This window comes from Aquarana catesbeiana, linkage group LG03 (assembly GCF_042186555.1).
Source record: "Aquarana catesbeiana isolate 2022-GZ linkage group LG03, ASM4218655v1, whole genome shotgun sequence".
Lineage (NCBI taxonomy): Eukaryota > Metazoa > Chordata > Amphibia > Anura > Ranidae > Aquarana > Aquarana catesbeiana.
The window spans coordinates 744,951,662-744,976,366 of NC_133326.1; the positions used below are offsets into that span (position 1 = coordinate 744,951,662).

General features: G+C 47.5%; 1 protein-coding gene across 5 annotated transcripts in view; it reads right to left on the reverse strand.

Annotated features, from left to right (window-relative positions):
- The window catches only part of DLG4 (discs large MAGUK scaffold protein 4), a 377,913-nt gene that overhangs the window by 248,227 nt on the left and 104,981 nt on the right, over positions 1–24,705 (reverse strand). For 2 of the 5 annotated variants that reach the window (XM_073623515.1, XM_073623512.1), the window contains exon 1: positions 19,916–20,074. The exons of 1 other annotated variant lie outside the window; for it this stretch is intronic. In XM_073623515.1, coding sequence (XP_073479616.1) covers positions 19,916–19,957 — 42 coding nt within the window. In that variant the 5' untranslated portion in view covers positions 19,958–20,074. Of the gene's footprint in view, positions 1–19,915; positions 20,075–24,705 lie in introns of those variants that run through there. 2 more of the 5 variants (XM_073623514.1, XM_073623511.1) reach the window with 1 other exon arrangement.

Below are 24,705 nucleotides of genomic sequence, written 5' to 3' on the forward strand. Positions count from 1 at the left end.
TGAACCGTCGTGAATAGTTTGAACCGTCGTGAATAGTTTGAACCGTCGTGAATAGTTTGAACCGTCGTGAATAGTTTGAACCGTCGTGAATAGTTTGCACCGTCGTGAATAGTTTGAACCGTCGTGAATAGTTTGCACCGTCGTGAATAGTTTGAACCGTCGTGAATAGTTTGCACCGTCGTGAATAGTTTGAACCGTCGTGAATAGTTTGCACCGTCGTGAATAGTTTGAACCGTCGTGAATAGTTTGAACCGTCGTGAATAGTTTGAACCTCCGTGAATAGTTTTATCCTGTCATGAATGGTTTGAACCGTCGTGAATAGTTTGAACCGTCGTGAATGGTTTGCACCGTCATGAATAGTTTGAACCGTCGTGAATAGTTTGAACCGTCGTGAATAGTTTGAACCGTCGTGAATAGTTTGAACCGTCGTGAATAGTTTGAACCGTTGTGAATGGTTTGAACCGTCGTGAATAGTTTGAACCGTCGTGAATAGTTTGAACCGTCGTGAATAGTTTGAACCGTCGTGAATAGTTTGAACCATCATGAATAGTTTGAACCGTCGTGAATAGTTTGAACCGTCGTGAATAGTTTGAACCGTCGTGAATAGTTTGAACCGTCGTGAATAGTTTGAACCGTCGTGAATAGTTTGAACCGTCATTAATAGTTTTAACCTGTCATGAATGGTTTGAACCGTCATGAATAGTTTGCACCGTCGTGAATAGTTTGAACCGTCGTGAATAGTTTGAACCGTCGTGAATAGTTTGAACCGTCGTGAATAGTTTGAACCGTCGTGAATAGTTTTAACCTGTCATGAATGGTTTGAACCGTCATGAATAGTTTGAACCGTCATAAATGTCTTTCATTCATGACTCACTGTTCCACTATTGTGATGATTGGTCCACAGCTAACACATGGTACATGGTGCTGTGATTGGTACTGGTACCATGTGATCAGTGGTGACCAATCACAAATCACACACAGTAGTAAACAATGATGTCATGAATGGATTCCACTCATGACAATTCTATACTATGTCACTATGGCACAGCGATCACGTGGTATCTGAGACGCTCCCAGCGGCCCGATACCAGGCACCACAATCCGCTGTGTTCTGCAGATCATGCCTCTTCGCACCCCAGGGGGCGCACACGAGTACCGTGATGTACAGGAATGTTGCCCTGCCTGAGGGAACCGCAGTAACTAAACTGTTGGTGGTCAGCAAGTGGTTAAAACACACCTACCAAAAACAGTCCATGAGACCTTCTTCTCTTTCAGGGGGGAGACAACAAACGACGTTCAGAAAGCTCGATTTATTACCACATTTAACACTCAATCGAAGATTTTATGGGGCCGTTATAAAAGCGCTGGCACATACTGAAAGATAAGAATTGGGGAGAAGTAGTTGATCCTTTTCTGTAGAAATCCATCGATTGGAGACATAGTCGTGCCAAGTCACAATCGGTCTGACTCTAAGGGGATCCTTGTGGAACGTTATCCATGTGGTAATTGCACATGCTGCAAAGACACTGACAGAGATACCCCTGATGTCTTATCCAATGGTAAATCACTCACCCCACCACTGCCAAACTGTGGGCATTGTCTAAATGATCTGATCCTTTCTATATCGGTAGAACGAAGCTGGCAAAGTATCCATGATCATGTGAAGGACATCAACTATGGCGATCTGGAAATGGAGGGTAATGTCCATGTGGTCTGCATGGGTGGTCTGCAGGGGGCGGTGGCCATGGGTAGGGACCGCCCATATAAGACACAGATGTTTGGCTCAGGAGTTTTGGGCCCGTACTGGATCAAAATATACCGTAGGCTTCCTTACATGGGGATTTCTGTTTTATTCTCAGGGGAGGAGATCTAGCCTATAGATTTGGTATTTCGGTAAGCATGTGTGGATGGTTAGGAGCACAGTGAGTCTATATATATAGTTACATAGTTACATAGTATAGTTACATAGTAGGTGAGGTTGAAAAAAGACACAAGTCCATCAAGTCCAACCTATGTGTGTGATTATGTGTCAGTATTACCTTACATATCCCTGTATGTTGCGGTCATTCAGGTGATTATCTAATAGTTTCTTGAAGCTATCAATGCTCCCCGCTGAGACCACCGCCTGTGGAAGGGAATTCCACATCCTTACCGCTCTTACAGTAAAGAACCCTCTACGTAGTTTAAGGTTAAACCTCTTTTCTTCTAATTGTAATGAGTGGCCACGAGTCTTATTAAACTCTCTTCTGCGAAAAAGTTTTATCCCTATTGTGGGGTCACCAGTCCGGTATTTGTAAATTGAAATCATATCCCCTCTCAAGCGTCTCTTCTCCAGAGAGAATAAGTTCAGAGCTCACAACCTTTCCTCATAACTAAGATCCTCCAGACCCTTTATTATCTTTGTTGCCCTTCTTTGTATTCGCTCCATTTCCAGTACATCCTTCCTGAGGACTGGTGCCCAGAACTAAACAGCATACTCCAGGTGCGGCCGGACCAGAGTCTTGTAGAGCGGGAGAATTATCGTTTTATCTCTGGAGTTAATGCCAATATTCTGTTTGCTTTGTTAGCAGTAGCTTGGCATTGCATGTCATTGCTGAGCCTATCATCTACTAGGACCCCCAGGTCCTTTTCCATCCTAGATTCCCCCAGAGGTTCTCCCCCCAGTCTATAGATTGCATTCATATTTTTGCCACCCAAATACATTATTTTACATTTTTCTACATTGAACCTCATTTGCCATGTAGTCGCCCCTCCCCCATTCATTTGTTCAGATCTTCTTGCAAGATTTCCACATCCTGCGGAGAAGTTATTGCCATGCTTAGCTTAGTATCGTCCACAAATACAGAGATTGAACTGTTTATCCCATCCTCCAGATCGTTTATGAACAAATTAAATAGGATTGGTCCCAGCACAGAACCCTGGGGAACCCCACTACCCACCCCTGACCATTCTGAGTACTCCCCATTTATCACCACCCTCTGAACACGCCCTTGTAGCCAGTTTTCAATCCATGTACTCACCCTATGGTCCATGCCAACGCACCTTATTTTGTACAGTAAACGTTTATGGGGAACTGTGTCAAATGCTTTTGCAAAATCCAGATACACCACGTCTACGGGCCTTCCTTTATCTAGATGGCAACTCACCTCCTCATAGAAGGTTAATAGATTGGTTTGGCAAGAACGATTCTTCATGAATCCATGCTGATTACTGCTAATGATATCATTCTTATTACTAAAATCTTGTATATAGTCCCTTATCATCCCCTCCAAGAGTTTACATACTATTGATGTTAGGCTAACTGGTCTGTAATTCCCAGGGATGTTTTTTGGGCCCTTTTTAAATATTGGTGCTACATTGGCTTTTCTCCAATTAGCTGGTACCATTCCAGTCAATAGACTGTAAAAATTAGGAACAACGGTCTGGCAATCACCTGACTGAGTTCCCTAAGTACCCTCGGATGCAAGCCATCTCGTCCCGGTGATTTATTAGTGTTAAGTTTCTCAAGTCTAATTTTAATTCCGTCCTCTGTTAACCATGGAGGTGCTTCCTGTGTTGTGTCATGAGGATAAACACTGCAGTTTTGGTTACTGAAGCCCCCCGATTCACTCGTGAAGACTGAGGAGAAGAATAAATTCAATACCTTTGCCATCTCCTCATCCTTTGTAACCAGATGTCCTTCCTCATTCTTTATGGAGCCAATATGGTCTGTCCTCCCTTTTTTACTGTTTACATACTTAAAGAATTTCTTGGTATTTTTTTTGCTCTCCTCCGCTATGTGTCTTTCATGTTCTATCTTAGCTGTCCTTATTGTACCCTTACATTTCTTATTGCATTCTTTATAAAGTCTGAATGCTGAGACTTACGGATACAAAATGGCGGGTTTACGCTTTGTGGCATTGGATAAAATCCACCCCCACCCAAGGGGCAGGGACCGTGATAGGAAAATACTGCAAAGAGAAAGTAGATGGATCTATGATTTGAAAGCATATAGAAGACCTGGTCTTAATGAAGAGTGAGCTTTGCCCCTTTTCTTTAGTGGATGGAGATATCTGAAGGAATCATGGGATCTGTCCAGGACCCGGAAGATTGGCTCAGCTGTTGGTTAAAGGGAGCCCTCATAGTACCCTCAACATGTAAGGCCCCTTTCATACTTTGTCATTTGAAAAGTTATACAACTGATGTGAAGTTTTAAGTTTTGCTTTTTCCCTTTTTTTTGATATGTGCAATATTGCAGCTTTTTGACATATTTGTCCATCAGGTGGTGGTAGTGAGCTGACTATTTAGGTTGGTATCGGATATAGGATGTGACCTGTTTAACTGGTAGGCGGAGCTGTCCCCCCCCCGCGTTCTCAATGTGATATGCCAAAGTTGGGGGATTCTGGATATGGACATCCTTGCCTCCAGATTTAATAACATTTGTTGCCAGATCCAGGATCCTCCAGCCTCAGATGCCTTGATAATCCTCTGGTCTGAGTTCATCACCTTCATATCTTCTGCTCAAGAAAATCAAACAAGAGAAGAGAATGGCCCAGAAGAACGTGGTGGACCCCTGAGCTCTTCTCCAGCAGGCCAGTCTGCTATCTCAATGCCCTCTCTTCCATCCGGCTTCTCAGTTTGAGCCTTTATTGGTGTGGCCATCGAAAGCCAGGTGTTAAAGGATGGAGGAATTTTTCAGTGTTTCCCCTACCTTGCTATAGACAAGAAAAGCTTCCTCCAGAAGGATTTATTATCGCACCTGAACACTGCAACTTCAACCCCCGAGGAGACTCTGTGCACTGCGTTCTGATCCCATTGGATCATCATGAGGGAGGGTTATAGGGGAGGCCCCCAGGGGGCGGGTCCTAGAAAGCTTTGCCAACATCCAATCACCTGAGGGTACACGCCTGGAATTACCTCCAATCATCATATATAGTCTGGCTGAGCTGTGACGATCGTTTTTATATATGGAGCTTTTCTATTTATTTTGTTCCTTATTTCTATCGGTTGAACTCCATTGGACGAGAGGCTTTTTTTCAACCCAACTATAAATAAAATAAAACTAAAAAACACATTTTAAAACCCAGAAAGAATATTGGAAGAGATGATTGTAGCTGTCATTTACATATAGAGCCATCAGGGGGCTCCAGAGTACAATACAAAACCAGCTGAAAGGAAATCCATCTATGAATATAGATGGATGAAATGCGTCAGTCCGTACTATTCTGGCTCCCCAAGTCTCGCGCTTCAATCATGAAAACTTTGCAACGGTTAATGCATTCCTTGTTTAGGCATCAGTACCCCTCCCCCCTTATACTTACCTGAGCCCCCATTGAATCCAGCGCTGTGCCCCTCTGCAGCTTCGCTTCCTTCTCTCACAAGCTTTGCTGGGGCAGCGGGAGCCATTGGCCGTCAATCAAAGCTAGTGATGGGGGTGGGGCCAAGTCCTGCTATGTGTGTCCATAGATGCAGACAGTGAGGCTCTGGAGCAAACTGATACAAGTACTCCACCCAATCATACTGCACCGGCAACGAGTGACCAACGCGTTTCACACAATACAGTTCCTTCTTCAGAGATACATAGAAGGTCCAAAGTCTGACATGAGAACGCTGAGCAATCCGACCAATCCAATTCCACCATCAAGAAATCACCATAACGTCTATATCGGTAATTACCCCTCACCGGGCAATACTCTGCACAGTACTTTACACAATATACTGCTCTCTGTATCGCCCTCCATACCACCCTCCATACCGCCCTCTGTACCACCCTTTATATCGCTCTCTGTTCTGCCCTCCATACCGCCCTCTGTACCGCCCTCTGTACCGCCCTCTGTAACACCCTCTGTACCGCTCTCTGTACCGCCCTCCATACCGCCCTCTTTACCGCCCCCCATACCGCCCTCTATATCGCTCTCTGTACCGCCCTCCAAACCACCCTCTGTACCGCCCTCCATACCGCCCTCTGTACCACCCTCTATATCGCTCTCTGTTCTGCTCTCCATACCGCCCTCTGTACCACCCTCTGTACAGCCCTCCATACCACCCTCTGTACCACCCTCTATATCGCTCTCTGTACCGCCCTCCATACCGCCCTCTTTACCAACCTCTGTACCACCCTCTATAACGCTCTCTGTACCGCCCTCCATACCGCCCTCTTTACCGCCCCCCAAACCACCCTCTGTACCGCCCTCTATATCGCTCTCTGTACCCCCCCCATACCACCCTCTGTACCGCTCTCTGTACCGCCCTCTGTACCACCCTCTATACTGCTCTCCATACCGCCCCCCCATACTGCCCTCTATATCGCTCTCTGTACCGCCGTCTGTACCGCCCTCTGTAACACCCTCTGTACCGCTCTCTGTACCACTCTCTGTACCGCCCTCCATACCGCCCTCTTTACCGCCCCCCATACCGCCCTCTGTACCGCCCTCTATATCGCTCTCTGTACCGCCCTCCAAACCACCCTCTGTACCGCCCTCCATACCACCCTCCATACCGTCCTCTCTACCACCCTTTATATCGCTCTCTGTTCTGCCCTCCATACCGCCCTCTGTACCGCCCTCTGTAACACCCTCTGTACCGCTCTCTGTACCGCCCTCCATACCGCCCCCCATACCGCCCTCTGTACCGCCCTCTATATCGCTCTCTGTACCGCCCTCCAAACCACCCTCTGTACCGCCCTCCATACCACCCTCCATACCGCCCTCTGTACCACCCTCTATATCGCTCTCTGTTCTGCCCTCCATACCGCCCTCTGTACCACCCTCTGTACAGCCCTCCATACCACCCTCTGTACCACCCTCTATATCGCTCTCTGTTCCACCCTCCATTCCGCCCTCTTTACCAACCTCTGTACCGCCCTCTGTACCACCCTCTATAACGCTCTCTGTACCGCCCTCCATACTGCCCTCTTTACCGCCCCCCCAAACCACCCTCTGTACCACCCTCTATATCGCTCTCTGTACCGCCCCCCATACCATCCCTCTGTACCGCTCTCTGTACCGCCCTCTGTACCACCCTCTATACTGCTCTCTGTACCGCCCTCCATACCGCCCCCCATACCGCCCTCTATATCGCTCTCTGTACCGCCCTCCATTCCGCCCTCTGTACCGCCCTCTGTAACACCCTCTGTACCGCTCTCTGTACCGCCCTCCATACCGCCCTCTTTACCGCCCCCATACCGCCCTCTGTACCACCCTCTATATCGCTCTCTGTACCGCCCTCCAAACCACCCTCTGTACCGCCCTCTGTAACACCCTCTGTACCGCTCTTTGTACCGCCCTCCATACCGCCCTCTTTACCGCCCCTTATACCGCCCTCTGTACCGCCCTCTATATTGCTCTCTGTACCACCCTCCAAACCACCCTCTGTACCGCCCTCCATACCACCCTCCATACCGTCCTCTCTACCACCCTCTATATCGCTCTCTGTTCTGCCCTCCATACCGCCCTCTATACCACCCTCTGTACTGCCCTCTGTACCACCCTCTGTACCGCTCTCTGTACCGCCCTCCATACCGCTCTTTTTACCGCCCCCCATACCGCCCTCTATATCGCTCTCTGTACCGCCCTCCAAACCACCCTCTGTACCGCCCTCCATACCGCCCTCTGTACCGCCCTCCATACCGCCCTCTGTACCACCCTCTATATCGCTCTCTGTTCTGCCCTCCATACCGCCCTCTGTACCACCCTCTGTACAGCCCTCTTTACCGCCCCCCAAACCACCCTCTGTACCGCCCTCTATATCGCTCTCTGTTCCACCCTCCATACCGCCCTCTTTACCAACCTCTGTACCGCCCCCCATACCACACTCTGTACCGCTCTCTGTACCGCCCTCTGTACCACCCTCTATACTGCTCTCTGTACCGCCCTCCATACCGCCCCCCATACCGCCCTCTATATCGCTCTCTGTACCGCCCTCCAAACCACCCTCTGTACCGCCCTCCATACCACCCTCCATACTGCCCTCTGTACCACCCTCTGTACAGCCCTCCATACCACCCTCTGTACCACCCTCTATACCGCTCTCTGTACCGCCCTCCATACCGCCCTCTTTACCGCCCCCATACCACCCTCTGTACCGCCCTCTATATCGCTCTCTGTACCGCCCCCCATACCACCCTCTGTACCGCCCTCTGTACCACCCTCTATACTGCTCTCTGTACCGCCCTCCATACCGCCCCCCATACCGCCCTCTATATCGCTCTCTGTACCGCCCTCCAAACCACCCTCTGTACCGCCCTCTGTACCACCCTCTATACTGCTCTCTGTACCACCCTCTGTACCGCTCTCTGTACCGCCCTCTATATCGCTATCTGTACCGCCCTCCATACTGCTCTCTTTACCACCCTCTATACTGATCTCTGTACAGCCCTCTATACTGCCCTCTGTACCGCTCTCTGTACCGTCCTCTATATTGCTCTCTGTACAGCCCTCCGTACCGCCCTCCATACTGCCCTCTATAAGGCTCTCTGTACTGCCCTCTATACTGCCCCCTGTAGCTCTCTCTATACCACTCTCTGTAGCGCTCTCTATACCTCTCTCTAAACCTCCCTCTACCACTCTCAATATCGCTCTCTATACCACCCTCTATACCGCTCTCTTTATCACTCTCTATACTGCTCTCCATAACTCTCTCCATACCGCCCCTATATACAGTATGTGACAAAAGTAAGTACACCCCTCAGTGACATTTGTGTAAATCTTTTCTTCTCTCTTTTCATGTGACAACACTGAAGAAATGACACTTGTCTACAATGTAAAGTAGTGAGTGTACAGCTTGTATAACAGTGTAAATTTACTGTCCCCTCAAAATAACTCAACACACAGCCATTAATGTCTAAACCGCTGGCAACAAAAGTCAGTACACCCCTAAGTGAAAATCTCCAAATTGGGCCCAAAGTGTCAATATTTTGTGTGGCCTCCATTATTTTCCAGCACTGCCTTAACCCTCTTGGGCATGGAGATCACCAGAGTTTCACAGGTTGTCACTGGAGTCCTCTTCCCCTCCTCCATGATGACATCACGGAGCTGGTGGATGTTAGAGACCTTGCGCTCCTCCACCTTCCATTTGAGGATGTCCCACAGATGATCAATAGGGTTTAGGTCTGGAGACATGCTTGGCCAGTCCATCACCTTTACCCTCAGCTTCTTTAGCAAGGCAGTGGTGGTCTTGGAGGTGTGTTTGGGGTGGTTATCATGTTGGAATACTGCCCTGCGGTCCAGTCTCTGAAGGGAGGGGATCATGCTCTGCTTCAGTATGTCACAGTACATGTTGGCATTTATGGTTCCTTCAATGATCTGTAGCCCCCCAGTGCCGGCAGCACTCATACGTCTATTTCCCAAAGACAACTTCTGGATATGACGCTGAGCACGTGACCTCAACTTCTTTGGTGGACCATGGCGAGGCCTGTTCTGAGTGGAACCTGTCCTGTTATACCGCTGTATGGTCTTGGCCACCGTGCTGCAGCTCAGTTTCAGGGTCTTGGCAATCTTCTTATAGCCTAGGCCATCTTTATGTAGAGCAACAATTCTTTATATCAGATCCTCAGAGAGTTCTTTGCCATGAGGTGCCATGTTGTACTTCCAGTGACCAGGATGAGAGAGTGAGAGTGATAACACCAAATTTAACACACCTGCTCCCCATTCACACCTGAGACCTTGTAACACTAACGAGTCACATGACACCGGGGAGGGAAAATGGCTAATTGGGCCCAATTTGGATATTTTCACTTAGGGGTGTACTGACTTTTGTTGTCAGCAGTTTAGACTTTAATGGCTGTGTGTTGAGTTATTTTGAGGGGACAGTAAATTTACACTGTTATACAAGCTGTACACTCACTACTTTACATTGTAGACAAGTGTCATTTCTTCAGTGTTGTCACATGAAAAGATAGAAGAAAAGATTTACAAACATGTCACTGAGGGGTGTACTTACTTTTGTCACATACTGTATTCACCGATCCGCCATATTGGGATTTTCCAGAAGAGTGGAGAATGTCACCTCTTTCTTGTTTCTCAATGTTTGTGCAGGCTCTGGAAGTATCCATGTCCCCTATGCCTCCAGCACCCAACCTGCCCCAATCTCCACCATAGGTAACCGCATTGTACAGTCTGTCTTCTCATCACCTCATACAATCAGATTGGCAGAAGAGATTGTACTGGGCTGGAGAGAATAACGATTGAGTCTGAGAGGAAATGTCAATCAGTGGAAGATACATGAGAAGTGGGAGGGGTAAAGTAAAATAATGGGAGGGGTAATATGACTAGTGGGAGTGGCTATGTATTGCAGTGGGAGGAATACAGATGGGAGGAGGAGGAGTTACTATGGAAACTTGAAAGGCTTTCCAATGGTGACAAATAATGGGAGGGGTTATTTGTAATGATAGGAGGGGATATTGGGAGGAGTTATAGGGGAGGAGTGATGGCTGCAATGTATATGAACTGGAAGAATAGCTGGTAAAATACATAAGGGGAGGGGTTGTAGGAAAGAATGGGAGGGGCTATTTCGCTTTGAAATAAGGGAAGTTCATGGGTTAGGGAGGAGATTTAAAGAACAAGCAGACATATGAGGAATAAGGGGAGGAGTTGTATGACTGAGGAGGAGTCATGTGAAATGCGTGGAATGATAGAAAATAGGAGGATGGAAATATACAAGGGAAGGACATCTAGAATTAGAGGGCGGGTATATGGAATAATGAGAGGAGGAGTTATACGGAAAATAAGAGGAGGAGTCAAATGGAATAGGGGGAGGAGTTTTAGAACGAGAGGAGAAGTTATATGGAACTAGGTCAGGCGCTATAGAATGAGAGGAGGAGTTATAAAATGAGAGGAGGGGTTATAAAATTAGAGGAGGGGTTATATGGACTAAGAGGAGAAGTTATAGAATGAGAGGAGGAGTTATTTGTAAGGAGGGGTGGAGTTATGATGTGATTGGAGGCATTATATGAAATTAACTAATGCACTATGGAGTGAGGAGGAGGAGTTTTGATGTGATGGGAGTATTTATAGGAGGAGGAGTGTTATAAGTGAGGAGGGGGACGAGTTATGATGTGATGGGAGTATTTATAGGAGGAGGAGTGTTATAAGTGAGGAGGGGGAGGAGTTATGATGTGATGGGAGTATTTATAGGAGGAGGAGTGTTATAAGTGAGGAGGGGGAGGAGTTATGATGTGATGGGAGTATTTATAGGAGGAGGAGTGTTATATGTGATGAGGGGGAGGAGTTATGATGTGATGGGAGTATTTATAGGAGGAGGCGTGTTATATGGAATGAGGGGTGTTATAAGTGAGGAGGGGGAGGAGTTATAATGTGATGGCAGTATTTATAGGAGGAGGGGAGTTATGTGGAATGAGGGAGGTGTTATAAGTGAGGAGGGGGAGGAGTTATAATGTGATGGCAGTATTTATAGGAGGAGGGGAGTTATGTGGAATGAGGGAGGTGTTATAAGTGAGGAGGGGGAGGGGTTATAATGTGATGGGAGTATTTATAGTAGGAGGGTGTTAAATGGAATGTGGGAGGTGTTATAAGTGAGAAGGGGGAGGAGTTTTAATGTGATGGGAGTATTTATAGGAGGAGGGGAGTTATGTGGAATGAGGGAGGTGTTATATGTGAGGAGGGGGAGAAGTTATAATGTGATGGGAGTATTTATAGGAGGAGGCATGTTATATGGAATGAGGGGTGTTATAAGTGAGGAGGGGGAGAAGTTATAATGTGATGGGAGTATTTATAGGAGGAGGGGTGTTATGTGGAATGAGGGGTGTTATATGTGATGAGGGGGAGGAGTTATGATGTGATGGGAGTATTTATAGTAGGAGGGGTGTTATATGGAATGAGGGGTGTTATAAGTGAGGAGGGGGAGAAGTTATAATGTGATGGGAGTATTTATAGGAGGAGGGGTGTTATGTGGAATGAGGGGTGTTATATGTGATGAGGGGGAGGAGTTATAATGTGACGGGAGTATTTATAGGAGGAGGGGTGTTATATGGAATGAGGGGTGTTATAAGTGAGGAGGGGGAGGAGTTATGATGTGATGGGAGTATTTATAGGAGGAGGCATGTTATATGGAATGAGGGGTGTTATAAGTGAGGAGGGGGAGGAGTTATAATGTGATGGGAGTATTTATAGTAGGAGGGGTGTTATATGGAATGAGGGGTGTTATAAGTGAGGAGGGGGAGGAGTTATAATGTGATGGGAGTATTTATAGGAGGAGGCATGTTATATGGAATGAGGGGTGTTATAAGTGAGGAGGGGGAGGAGTTATAATGTGATTGGAGTATTTATAGGAGGAGGGGAGTTATGTGGAATGAGGGGTGTTATATGTGATGAGGGGGAGGAGTTATAATGTGACGGGAGTATTTATAGGAGGAGGCATGTTATATGGAATGAGGGGTGTTATAAGTGAGGAGGGGGAGAAGTTATAATGTGATGGGAGTATTTATAGGAGGAGGGGTGTTATGTGGAATGAGGGGTGTTATATGTGATGAGGGGGAGGAGTTATAATGTGACGGGAGTATTTATAGGAGGAGGGGTGTTATATGGAATGAGGGGTGTTATAAGTGAGGAGGGGGAGGAGTTATGATGTGATAGGAGTATTTATAGGAGGAGGCATGTTATATGGAATGAGGGGTGTTATAAGTGAGGAGGGGGAGGAGTTATAATGTGATGGGAGTATTTCTAGGAGGAGGGGAGTTATGTGGAATGAGGGGTGTTATAAGTGAGGAGGGGGAGGAGTTATAATGTGATTGGAGTATTTATAGGAGGAGGGGTGTTATATGGAATGAGGGGTGTTATAAGTGAGGAGGGGGAGGAGTTATGATGTGATGGGAGTATTTATAGTAGGAGGGGTGTTATATGGAATGAGGGGTGTTATAAGTGAGGAGGGGGAGAAGTTATAATGTGATGGGAGTATTTATAGTAGGAGGGGTGTTATGTGGAATGAGGGGTGTTATACGTGAGGAGGGGGAGGAGTTATAATGTGATGGGAGTATTTATAGGAGACGGGGTGTTATGTGAAATGTGGGAGGTGTTATAAGTGAGGAGGAGGAGGAGTTATAATGTGATGGGAGTATTTATAGGAGGAGGGCTGTTATATGGAATGAGGGGTGTTATAAGTGTGGAGGGGGAGGAGTTATGATGTGATGGGAGTATTTATAGGGGGAGGGGAGATATATGGAATGAGGGGTGTTATAAGTGTGGAGGGGGAGGAGTTATGATGTGATGGGAGTATTTATAGGAGGAGGGGTGTTATATGGAACGTGGGAGGTGTTATAAGTAAGGAGGGGGAGGAGTTATGATGTGATGGGAGTATTTATAGGGGGAGGGGATTTATATGGAATGGGGGGTGTTATAAGTGTGGAGGGGGAGTAGTTATGATGTGATGGGAGTACTTATAGGAGGAGGGGTGTTAAATGGAATGTGGGAGGTGTTATAAGTGGGGAGGGGGAGGAATTATAAGGTGATGGGAGTATTTATAGGAGGAGGGGTGTTATCTATAATGAGGGGTGTTATATGGAATGAGGGGTGTTATAAGTGAAGAGGGGGAAGAGTTTTGATGCAATGGGAGTATTTATAGGAGGAGGGGTGTTATGTGGAATGAGGGGTGTTATAAGTGAGGAGGGGGAGGAGTTATGATGTGATGGGAGTATTTATAGGGGGAGGGGTGTTATATGGAATGAGGGGCGTAATATGTGATGAGGGGGAGGAGTAATTATGTGATGGGAGTATTTATAGGAGGAGGGGTGTTATATGGAATGAGGGGTGTTATAAGTGAGGAGGGGGAGGAGTTATAAGGTGATGGGAGTATTTATAGGAGGAGGGGTGTTATGTGGAATGAGGGGTGTTATATGTGATGAGGGGGAGGAGTTATGATGTGATGGGAGTATTTATAGGGGGGAGGCATGTTATATGGAATGAGGGGTGTTATAAGTGAGGAGGGGGAGGAGTTATGATATGATGGGAGTATTTATAGGAGGAAGGGTGTTATATGGAATGAGGGGTGTTATAAGTGAGGTGGTGGAGGAGTTATGATATGATGGGAGTATTTATAGGAGGAAGGGTGTTATATGGAATGAGGGGTGTTATAAGTGAGGAGAGGGAGGAGTTATGATATGATGGGGGTATTTATAGGAGGAAGGGTGTTATATGGAATGGGGGGTGTTATATGTGAGGAGGAGGAGGAGTTATAATGTGATGGGAGTATTTATAGGAGGAGGGGTGTTATATGGAATGTGGGAGGTGTTATAAGTGAGGAGGGGGAGGAGTTATAAGGTGATGGGAGTATTTATAGGAGGAGGGGTGTTATATATAATGAGGGGTGTTATGTGGAATGAGGGGTGTTATATGTGATGAGGGGGTGGAGTTATGATGTGATGGGAGTATTTATAGGAGGAGGCGTGTTATATCGAATGAGGGGTGTTATAAGTGAGGAGGGGGAGGAGTTATGATGTGATGGGAGTATTTATAGGAGGTGTTATAAGTGAGGAGGGGGAGGAGTTATAATGTGATGGGAGTATTTATAGGGGGAGGGGAGTTATATTGAATGAGGGGTGTTATATGTGAGGAGGGGGAGAAGATATAATGTGATGGGAGTATTTATAGGAGGAAGGGTGTTATGTGGAATGAGGGGTGTTATAAGTGAGGAGGGGGAGGAGTTATGATGTGATGGGAGTATTTATAGGAGGAGGGGTGTTATATGGAATGAGGGGTGTTATAAGTGAGGAGGGGGAGGAGTTTTAATGTGATGGGAGTATTTATAGGAGAAGGGGAGTTATGTGGAATGAGGGGTGTTATAAGTGAGGAGGGGAGGAGTTATGATGTGATGGGAGTATTTATAGTAGGAGGGGTGTTATATGGAATGAGGGGTGTTATACGTGAGGAGGGGGAGGAGTTATAATGTGATGGGAGTATTTATAGGAGACGGGGTGTTATATGGAATGAGGGGTGTTATAAGTGAGGAGGGGGAGGAGTTTTAATGTGATGGGAGTATTTATAGGAGGAGGCGTGTTATATGGAATGTGGGAGGTGTTATAAGTGAGGAGGGGGAGGAGTTTTAATGTGATGGGAGTATTTATAGGAGGAGGGGAGTTATGTGGAATGAGGGGTGTTATAAGTGAGGAGGGGAGGAGTTATAATGTGATGGGAGTATTTATAGGAGGAGGCGTGTTATATGGAATGTGGGAGGTGTTATAAGTGAGGAGGGGGAGGAGTTTTAATGTGATGGGAGTATTTATAGGAGGAGGGGAGTTATGTGGAATGAGGGGTGTTATAAGTGAGGAGGGGAGGAGTTATAATGTGATGGGAGTATTTATAGGAGGAGGGGAGTTATATGGAATGAGGGGTGTTATAAGTGAGGAGGGGGAGGAGTTATAATGTGATGGAAGTATTTATCGTAGGAGGGGTGTTATATGGAATGAGGGGTGTTATACGTGAGGAGGGGGAGGAGTTATGATGTGATTGGAGTATTTATAGGTGGAGGGGTGTTATGTGAAATGTGGGAGGTGTTATAAGTGAGGAGGAGGAGGAGTTATAATGTGATGGGAGTATTTATAGGAGGAGGGGTGTTATATGGAATGAGGGGTGTTATACGTGAGGAGGGGGAGGAGTTATGATGTGATTGGAGTATTTATAGGTGGAGGGGTGTTATGTGAAATGTGGGAGGTGTTATAAGTGAGGAGGGGGAGGAGTTTTAATGTGATGGGAGTATTTATAGGAGGAGGGCTGTTATATGGAATGAGGGGTGTTATACGTGAGGAGAGGGAGGAGTTATAATGTGATGGGAGTATTTATAGGAGGAGGCGTGTTATATGGAATGAGGGGTGTTATAAGTGAGGAGGGGGAGGAGTTTTAATGTGATGGGAGTATTTATAGGAGGAGGGGTGTTATATGGAATGAGGGGTGGTATACGTGAGGAGGGGAGGAGTTATAATGTGATGGGAACATTTATAGGAGGAGGCGTGTTATATGGAAATAGGGGTGTTATAAGTGAGGAGGGGGAGGAATTTTAATGTGATGGGAGTATTTATAGGAGGAGGGTGTTAAATGGAATGTGGGAGGTGTTATAAGTGAGGAGGGGGAGGAGTTGTAAGGTGATGGGAGTATTTATAGGAAGAGGGGTGTTATATATAACGAGGGGTGTTATGTGGAATGAGGGGTGTTATAAGTGAGGAGGGGGAGGAGTTATAATGTGATGGGGGTATTTATAGGAGGAGGCGTGTTATATGGAATGAGGGGTGTTATAAGTGAGGAGGGGGAGGAGTTATAATGTGATGGGAGTATTTATAGGAGGAGGGGTGTTATATGGAATGAGGGGTGTTATACGTGAGGAGGGGGAGGAGTTATAATGTGATGGGAGTATTTATAGGAGACGGGGTGTTATATGGAATGAGGGGTGTTATAAGTGAGGAGGGGGAGGAGTTTTAATGTGATGGGAGTATTTATAGGAGGAGGGGAGTTATGTGGAATGAGGGAGGTGTTATAAGTGAGGAGGGGGAGGAGTTTTAATGTGATGGGAGTATTTATAGGAGGAGGGGAGTTATGTGGAATGAGGGGTGTTATAAGTGAGGAGGGGAGGAGTTATAATGTGATGGGAGTATTTATAGGAGGAGGGGAGTTATGTGGAATGAGGGAGGTGTTATAAGTGAGGAGGGGGAGGAGTTATAATGTGATGGGAGTATTTATAGGAGGAGGCGTGTTATATGGAATGAGGGGTGTTATATACAATAAAGGTAGAAGTTATAAAATGTGGGAGGTGTTGTATGTGAGGAGGGGAGGAGTTATGATGCAGTGGGAGGCATTTTAGGCAACCTGGAGATGAGCTATAGAATGACAAAGAAAATGAGGTGTGTTTTATAGAATAAGGTGAGGAGTTATGGCATAAAAAGATACTTTATATGAAAATAGGGGAGGAGTTATGGAATGAGAGGATGGAGGCAATAAAGAACTATATGGAATGTGAGGTGGAGCTATGGAGTGAGGAGAAGCCTTGTATGAAATAAGGGAGGGGCGGGTTTATGAAATGGAGGCAGGCTCCTATTGTAATAAGGGGAGGAGCTATAGAATAACAAGAGGACCAATAGGGGTGTAGTTATGGAGTAAGGAGAGGCCCTTATATTGAAGGAGTTGAGGGGTTATGGTCAGAGCAGAGACCTTATATGGAATAAAGGGAGGAGTTATGGTCAGAGCAGAGACCTTATATGGAGTAAAGGGAGGAGTTATGGTAAGAGCAGAGACCTTATATGGAGTAAGGGGAGGAGTTATGGTGTGAGGAGAGATCTTATAAGACTTGTGAAGTATAGGAGACCATAATGAGGAATAAAGGGAGCAGGTATGAAATGAGGTCAGGCCTTATATGGGGTGAGGGGAGGAGTAATGGAGCACAGACATGCCATATACAGAATCAAGGGAGGAGTTATATAATGAGGACAGCCCTTATATGGAAGGAGAGGAGGAGTAATGGAGTGAGGACAGGCCTTAAATGGGGTGGAGGGTTACTCAATGAGGCCAGGCCTTATATGGAAGGGTGAGCGGTTATTCAATGAGGACAGGTCTGATATGGATTGAGGGGAGGAGTTATTCAATGAGGTCAGGCATTCTATGGATTGAGGGCAGAAGTTATTCAATGAGGTCAGGCCTTTTACGAAAAGAGGGGAGAAGTTATTCACCAAGGAGAGGCCTTCTATGGGATGAGGGGCAGAGTTCTTCAAAGAGGTCAGGCCTTATACAGGGTGAAGGGAGGAGTTATTTAGTGAGGTCAGGCCTTATATGGGGTAAGGGGAGGAGGTATTCAATGAGGAGAGGCCATCTATGGGATGAGGGGAGGAGTTCTTCAATGAGGTCAGGCCTTATACAGGATTAGGGGAGGAATTATTCAATGAGATCAGGCCTTATACGGAATTAGGGGAGGAGTTAATTAATAATAAGAGGCCTCATACAAAATGAGGGGAGGAGTTATTCAGTAAATCCAGTCCTTATATGGGATGAGGGGAAGAAGTTATTCAGTGAGGTCGGGCCTTATATGGGATGAGGGGAGGAGTTATTCAATAAGGTCAGACCTTATATGGGATGAGGGGAGGAGTTAATTAATGAGGTCAGGCCTTATACTGGATAAGGGGAGGAGTTATTCAGTGAGGTCAGACCTTATATAGGATGAGGGGAGGAGTTAATTAATGAGGTCAGGCTTTATACTGGATAAGGGGAGGAGTTATTCAGTGAGGTCAGGTCTTATATGGGATGAGGGGAGGAGTTATTCAATGAGGACAGGCCTTATATGGGATGAGGGGAGGAGCTATTTAATGTCAGGCCTTATATCGGATAAGGGGAAGAATTATTCAATGATGTCAGACCTTATACGAGATGAGGGGAGGGGTTATTCAATGAGATCAGGCCTTATACGGGATGAGGTGGGAGTTATTCAATGAGGTCAGGCTTTATACGGGATGAGGGGAGAAGTTATTGAATAAGGACAGACCTTATATGGGATGTGGGGAGGAACTATTCAATGAGGACAGACCTGATATGGGATGTGGGAGGAGTTATTCAAAGAGGACAGGACTTATACAGGATGAGGGGAGGAGTTATTCAATTAGGTCAGGCCTGATATGGGATGAGGGGAGGGGTTATTCAATGAGGTCAGGCCTGATATGGGATGGGGGGAGGAGTTATTCAATGAGGTCAGACCTTATATGGGATGAGGGGGGAGTTATTCAATGAGGTCAAACCTGATATGGGATGAGGGGAGGAGTTATTCAATGAGGTCAGGCCTGATACGGGATGGGGGGAGGAGTTATTCAATGAGGTCAGACCTTATATGGGGTGAGGGGGGAGTTATTCAATGAGGTCAGGCCTGATATGGGATGGGGGGAGGAGTTATTCAATGAGGCCAGGCCTGATATGGGATGAGGGGAGGAGTTACTCAATGAGGCAAGGCCTGATATGGGATGAGGGGAGGAGTTATTCAATGAGGTCAGGCCTGATATGGGATGAGGGGAGGAGTTATTCAATGAGGTCAGGCCTGATATGGGATGAGGGGAAGAGTTATTCAATGAGGACAGACCTTATATGGGATGAGGGGAGGAGTTAATCAATGAGGTCAGGCCTGATATGGGATGAGGGGAGGAGTTATTCAATGAGGTCAGGCCTGATATGAGATGAGGGGAGGAGTTATTCAATGAGGTCAGGCCTGATATGGGATTAGGGGAAGAGTTATTCAATGAGGACAGACCTTATATGGGATGAGGGGAGGAGTTAATCAATGAGGTCAGGCCTGATATGGTGATGAGGGGAGGAGTTATTCAATGAGGTCAGGCCTGATATGGGATGAGGGGAAGAGTTATTCAATGAGGACAGACCTTATATGGGATGAGGGGAGGAGTTAATCAATGAGGTCAGGCCTGATATGGGATGAGGGGAGGAGTTATTCAGTGAGGTCAGGCCTGATATGAGATGAGGGGAGGAGTTATTCAATGAGGTCAGGCCTGATATGGGATGAGGGGAGGAGTTATTCAATGAGGTCAGGCCTGATATGGGATGAGGGGAGGAGTTATTCGATGAGGTCAGGCCTGATATGGGATGAGGGGAAGAGTTATTCAATGAGGACAGACCTTATATGGGATGAGGGGAGGAGTTAATCAATGAGGTCAGGCCTGATATGGGATGAGGGGAGGAGTTATTCAATGAGGTCAGGTCTGATATGGGATGAGGGGAGGAGTTATTCAATGAGGTCAGGCCTGATATGATGTATTGGTGGAGATGTAGACGGAATGCAGCAGACAGAAGACAGACACAATGGATCAGAAATAAGAGGAGGAAGCAGGAAAGGGTTAATGATGAAGGAATAGAAGAATAATAATGAAGCGTCCTTCTTCTCCGCAGCCCGCATACAACGCACTTCCCATCCTCCGTCCATTCAGGCACAAGAATAGAGAGAGACCACCTACCACACAAAGACAGACAGACTGCAGCCGATGCTTATTCTTCATAATGATCAGACTGCAGACAGACAGACGGACACAATGGGGAGAGAGACGGAGGAAAAGACGGCCTGCAGGGGGGAGAACACAGCTCAATGTAGCAGCTCTGCACAGCGACAGACGATGGAGACTGGGAGGAGGAGGAGGAGAGAGAGGAGTCATCATCTCCCAACAGCTCGCCCAATATACTTCCCCCCAGCCAGGATCCCAGACTAGATCCCTTCTATCCATCCGCCACCTGTCCAATATACTCCCCTCAACCAGGATCCCAGACTAGATCCCTTCTATTTATCCACCACCTGTCCAATATACTTCCCCCAACCAGGATCCCAGACTAGATCCCTTCTATCCATCCGCCACCTGTCCAATATACTCCCCCAACCAGGATCTCAGACTAGATCCCTTCTATCCATCCGCCACCTGTCCAATATACTTCCCCCAAAGAGGATCCCAGTCTAGATCCCTTCTATCCATCCGCCACCTGTCCAATATACTCCCCCCAACCAGGATCCAAGACTAGATCTCTTCTATCCATCCACCGCCTGTCCAATATACTCCCCCCAACCAGGATCCCAGACTAGATCCCGTCTATCCATCCACCACCTGTCCAATATACTTCCCCCCCAGCCAGGATCCCAGACTAGATCCCTTCTATCCATCCGCCACCTGTCCAATATACTCCCCCCAAAAAGGATCCCAGACTAGATCCCTGCTATCCATCCACCACCTGTCCAATATACTTCCCCCCAGCCAGGATCCCAGTCTAGATCCCTTCTATCCATCCGCCACCTGTCCAATATACTTCCCCCCAGCCAGGATCCCAGTCTAGATCCTTTTTATCCATCTGCCACCTGTCCAATATACTTCCCACCAGCCAGGATCCTAGACTAGATCCCTTCTATCCATCCACAACCTGTCCAATATACTTCCCCCAACCAGGATCCCAGACTAGATCCCTTCTATCCATCTGCCACCTGTGCAATATACTCCCCCCAAACAGGATCCCAGACTAGATCCCTTCTATCCATCCACCACCTGTCCAATATACTTCCCCATAGCCAGGATCCCAGACTAGATCCCTTCTATCCATCCACCACCTGTCCAATATACTTCCCCCAACCAGGATCCCAGACTAGATCCCTGCTATCCATCTGCCACCTGTCCAATATACTTCCCCAAACCAGGATCCCAGACTAGATCCCTTCAATCCATCTGCCACCTGTCCAAAATACTTCCCCCAACTAGGATCCCAGACTAGATCCCTTCTATCCATCCACCACCTGTCCAATATACTTCCCCCAACCAGGATCCCAGACTAGATCCCTTCTATCCATCTGCCACCTGTGCAATATACTCCCCCCAAACAGGATCCAAGACTAGATCCCTTCTATCCATCCGCCGCCTGTCCAATATACTCCCCCCAACCAGGATCCCAGACTAGATCCCTTCTTTCCATCTGCCACCTGTCCAATATACTTCCCCCAACCAGGATCCCAGACTAGATCCCTTCTATCCATCCACCGCCTGTCCAATATACTCCCCCCAACCAGGATCCCAGACTAGATCCCTTCTATCCATCTGCCACCTGTCCAATATACTCCCCCCAACCAGGATCCCAGACTAGATCCCTTCTATCCATCTGCCACCTGTCCAATATACTCCCCCAACCAGGATCCAAGACTAGATCCCTTCTATCCATCCACCGCCTGTCCAATATACTCCCCCCAACCAGGATCTCAGACTAGATCCCTTCTATCCATCCGCCACCTGTCCAATATACTTCCCCCAAAGAGGATCCTAGTCTAGATCCCTTCTATCCATCCGCCACCTGTCCAATATACTCCCCCCAACCAGGATCCAAGACTAGATCCCTTCTATCCATCCACCGCCTGTCCAATATACTCCCCCCAACCAGGATCCCAGACTAGATCCCGTCTATCCATCCACCACCTGTCCAATATACTTCCCCCCCAGCCAGGATCCCAGACTAGATCCCTTCTATCCATCCGCCACCTGTCCAATATACTCCCCCCAAAAAGGATCTCAGACTAGATCCCTGCTATCCATCCGCCACCTGTCCAATATACTTCCCCCCAGCCAGGATCCCAGTCTAGATCCGTTTTATCCATCTGCCACCTGTCCAATATACTTCCCCCCAGCCAGGATCCTAGACTAGATCCCTTCTATCCATCCACCACCTGTCCAATATACTTCCCCCAACCAGGATCCCAGACTAGATCCCTTCTATCCATCTGCCACCTGTGCAATATACTCCCCCCAAACAGGATCCCAGACTAGATCCCTTCTATCCATCCACCACCTGTCCAATATACTTCCCCCCAGCCAGGATCCCAGACTAGATCCCTTCTATCCATCCGCCACCTGTCCAATATACTTCCCCCAACCAGGATCCCAGACTAGATCCCTGCTATCCATCCGCCACCTGTCCAATATACTTCCCCCAACCAAGATCCCAGACTAGATCCCTTCTATCCATCCGCCACCTGTCCAATTTACTCCCCCCAAAGAGGATCCCAGACTAGATCCCTTCTATCCATCCACCACCTGTCCAATATACTTCCCCCCAGCCAGGATCCCAGACTAGATCCCTTCTATCCATCCGCCACCTGTCCAATATACTTCCCCCAGCCAGGATCCCAGTCTAGATCCCTTTTATCCATCTGCCACCTGTCCAATATACTTCCCCCAACCAGGATCCCAGACTAGATCCCTTCTATCCATCCGCCACCTGTCCAATATACTCCCTCCAACCAGGATCCCAGACTAGATCCCTTCTATCCATCCGCCACCTGTCCAATATACTTCCCCCAGCCAGGATCCCAGGCTAGATCCCTTCTATCCATCCGCCACCTGTCCAATATACTTCCCCCAACCATGATCCCAGACTAGATCCCTTCTATCCAACCGCCACCTGTCCAATATACTTCCCCCAACCAGGATCCCAGATTAGATCCCTTCTATCCATCCGCCACCTGTCCAATATACTTCCCCCAACCAGGATCCCAGATTAGACCCCTTCTATCCATCCGCCACCTGTCCAATATACTTCCCCCAACCAGAATCCCAGACTAGATCCCTTCTATCCATCCGCCACCTGTCCAATATACTTCCCCCAACCAGGATCCCAGTCTAGATCCCTTCTATCCATCCGCCACCTGTCCAATATACTTCCCCCAACCAAGATCCCAGACTAGATCCCTTCTATCTATCCGCCACCTGTCCAATATACTTCCCCCAACCAGGATCCCAGACTAGATTCCTTCTATCCATCCGCCACCTGTCCAATATACTTCCCCCAACCAAGGTCCCAGACTAGATCCCTTCTATCCATCCGCCACCTGTCCAATATACTCCCCCCAACCAAGATCCCAGACTAGATCCCTTCTATCCATCTGCCACCTGTCCAATATACATCCCCCAACCAAGATCCTAGACTAGATCCCTTCTATCCATCCGCCACCTGTCCAATATACTTCCCCCAACCAAGATCCCAGACTAGATCCCTTCTATCCATCCGCCACCTGTCCAATATACTTCCCCCAACCAGGATCCCAGACTAGATCCCTTCTATCCATCCGCCACCTGTCCAATATACTTCCCCCAACCAGGATCCCAGACTACATCCCTTCTATCCATCCGCCACCTGTCCAATATACTTCCCCCAACCAAGATCCCAGACTAGATCCCTTCTATCTATCCGCCATCTGTCCAATATACTTCCCCCAACCAGGATCCCAAATTAGATCCCTTCTATCCATCCGCCACCTGTCCAATATACTTCTCCCAACCAGGATCCCAGACTAGATCCCTTCTATCCATCCACCACCTGTCCAATATACTTCCCCCAGCCAGGATCCCAGACTAGATCCCTTCTATCCATCCACACCTGTCCAATATGCTTCCCCCAACCAGGATCCCAGATTAGATTCCTTCTATCCATCCGCCACCTGTCCAATATACTTCCCCCAACCAAGGTCCCAGACTAGATCCCTTCTATCCATCCACCACCTGTCCAATATACTTCCCCCAACCAAGATCCCAGACTAGATCCCTTCTATCCATCTGCCACCTGTCCAATATACTTCCCCCAACCAAGATCCTAGACTAGATCCCTTCTATCCATCCGCCACCTGTCCAATATACTTCCCCAAACAAGATCCCAGACTAGATCCCTTCTATCCATCCGCCACCTGTCCAATATACTTCCCCCAACCAGGATCCCAGACTAGATCCCTTCTATCCATCTGTCACCTTTCCAATATACTTCCCCCAACCAGGATCCCAGACTAGATCCCTTCTATCCATCCGCCACCTGTTCAATATACTTCCCCCAACCAAGATCCCAGACTAGATCCCTTCTATCCATCCGCCACCTGTCCAATATACTTCCCCCAACCAAGATCCTAGACTAGATCCCTTCTATCCATCCGCCACCTGTCCAATATACTTCCCCCAACCAGGATCCCAGATTAGATCCCTTCTATCCATCCGCCACCTGTCCAATATACTTCCCCCAACCAGGATCCCAGACTAGATCCCTTCTATCCATCCGCCACCTGTCCAATATACTTCCCCCAGCCAAGATCCCAGACTAGATCCCTTCTATTCATCCACCACCTGTCCAATATACTTCCCCCCAGTCAGGATCCAAGACTAGATCCCTTCTATCCATCCGCCATCTGTCCAATATACTCCCCCCAGACAGAATCCCAGACTAGATCCCTTCTATCCATCCA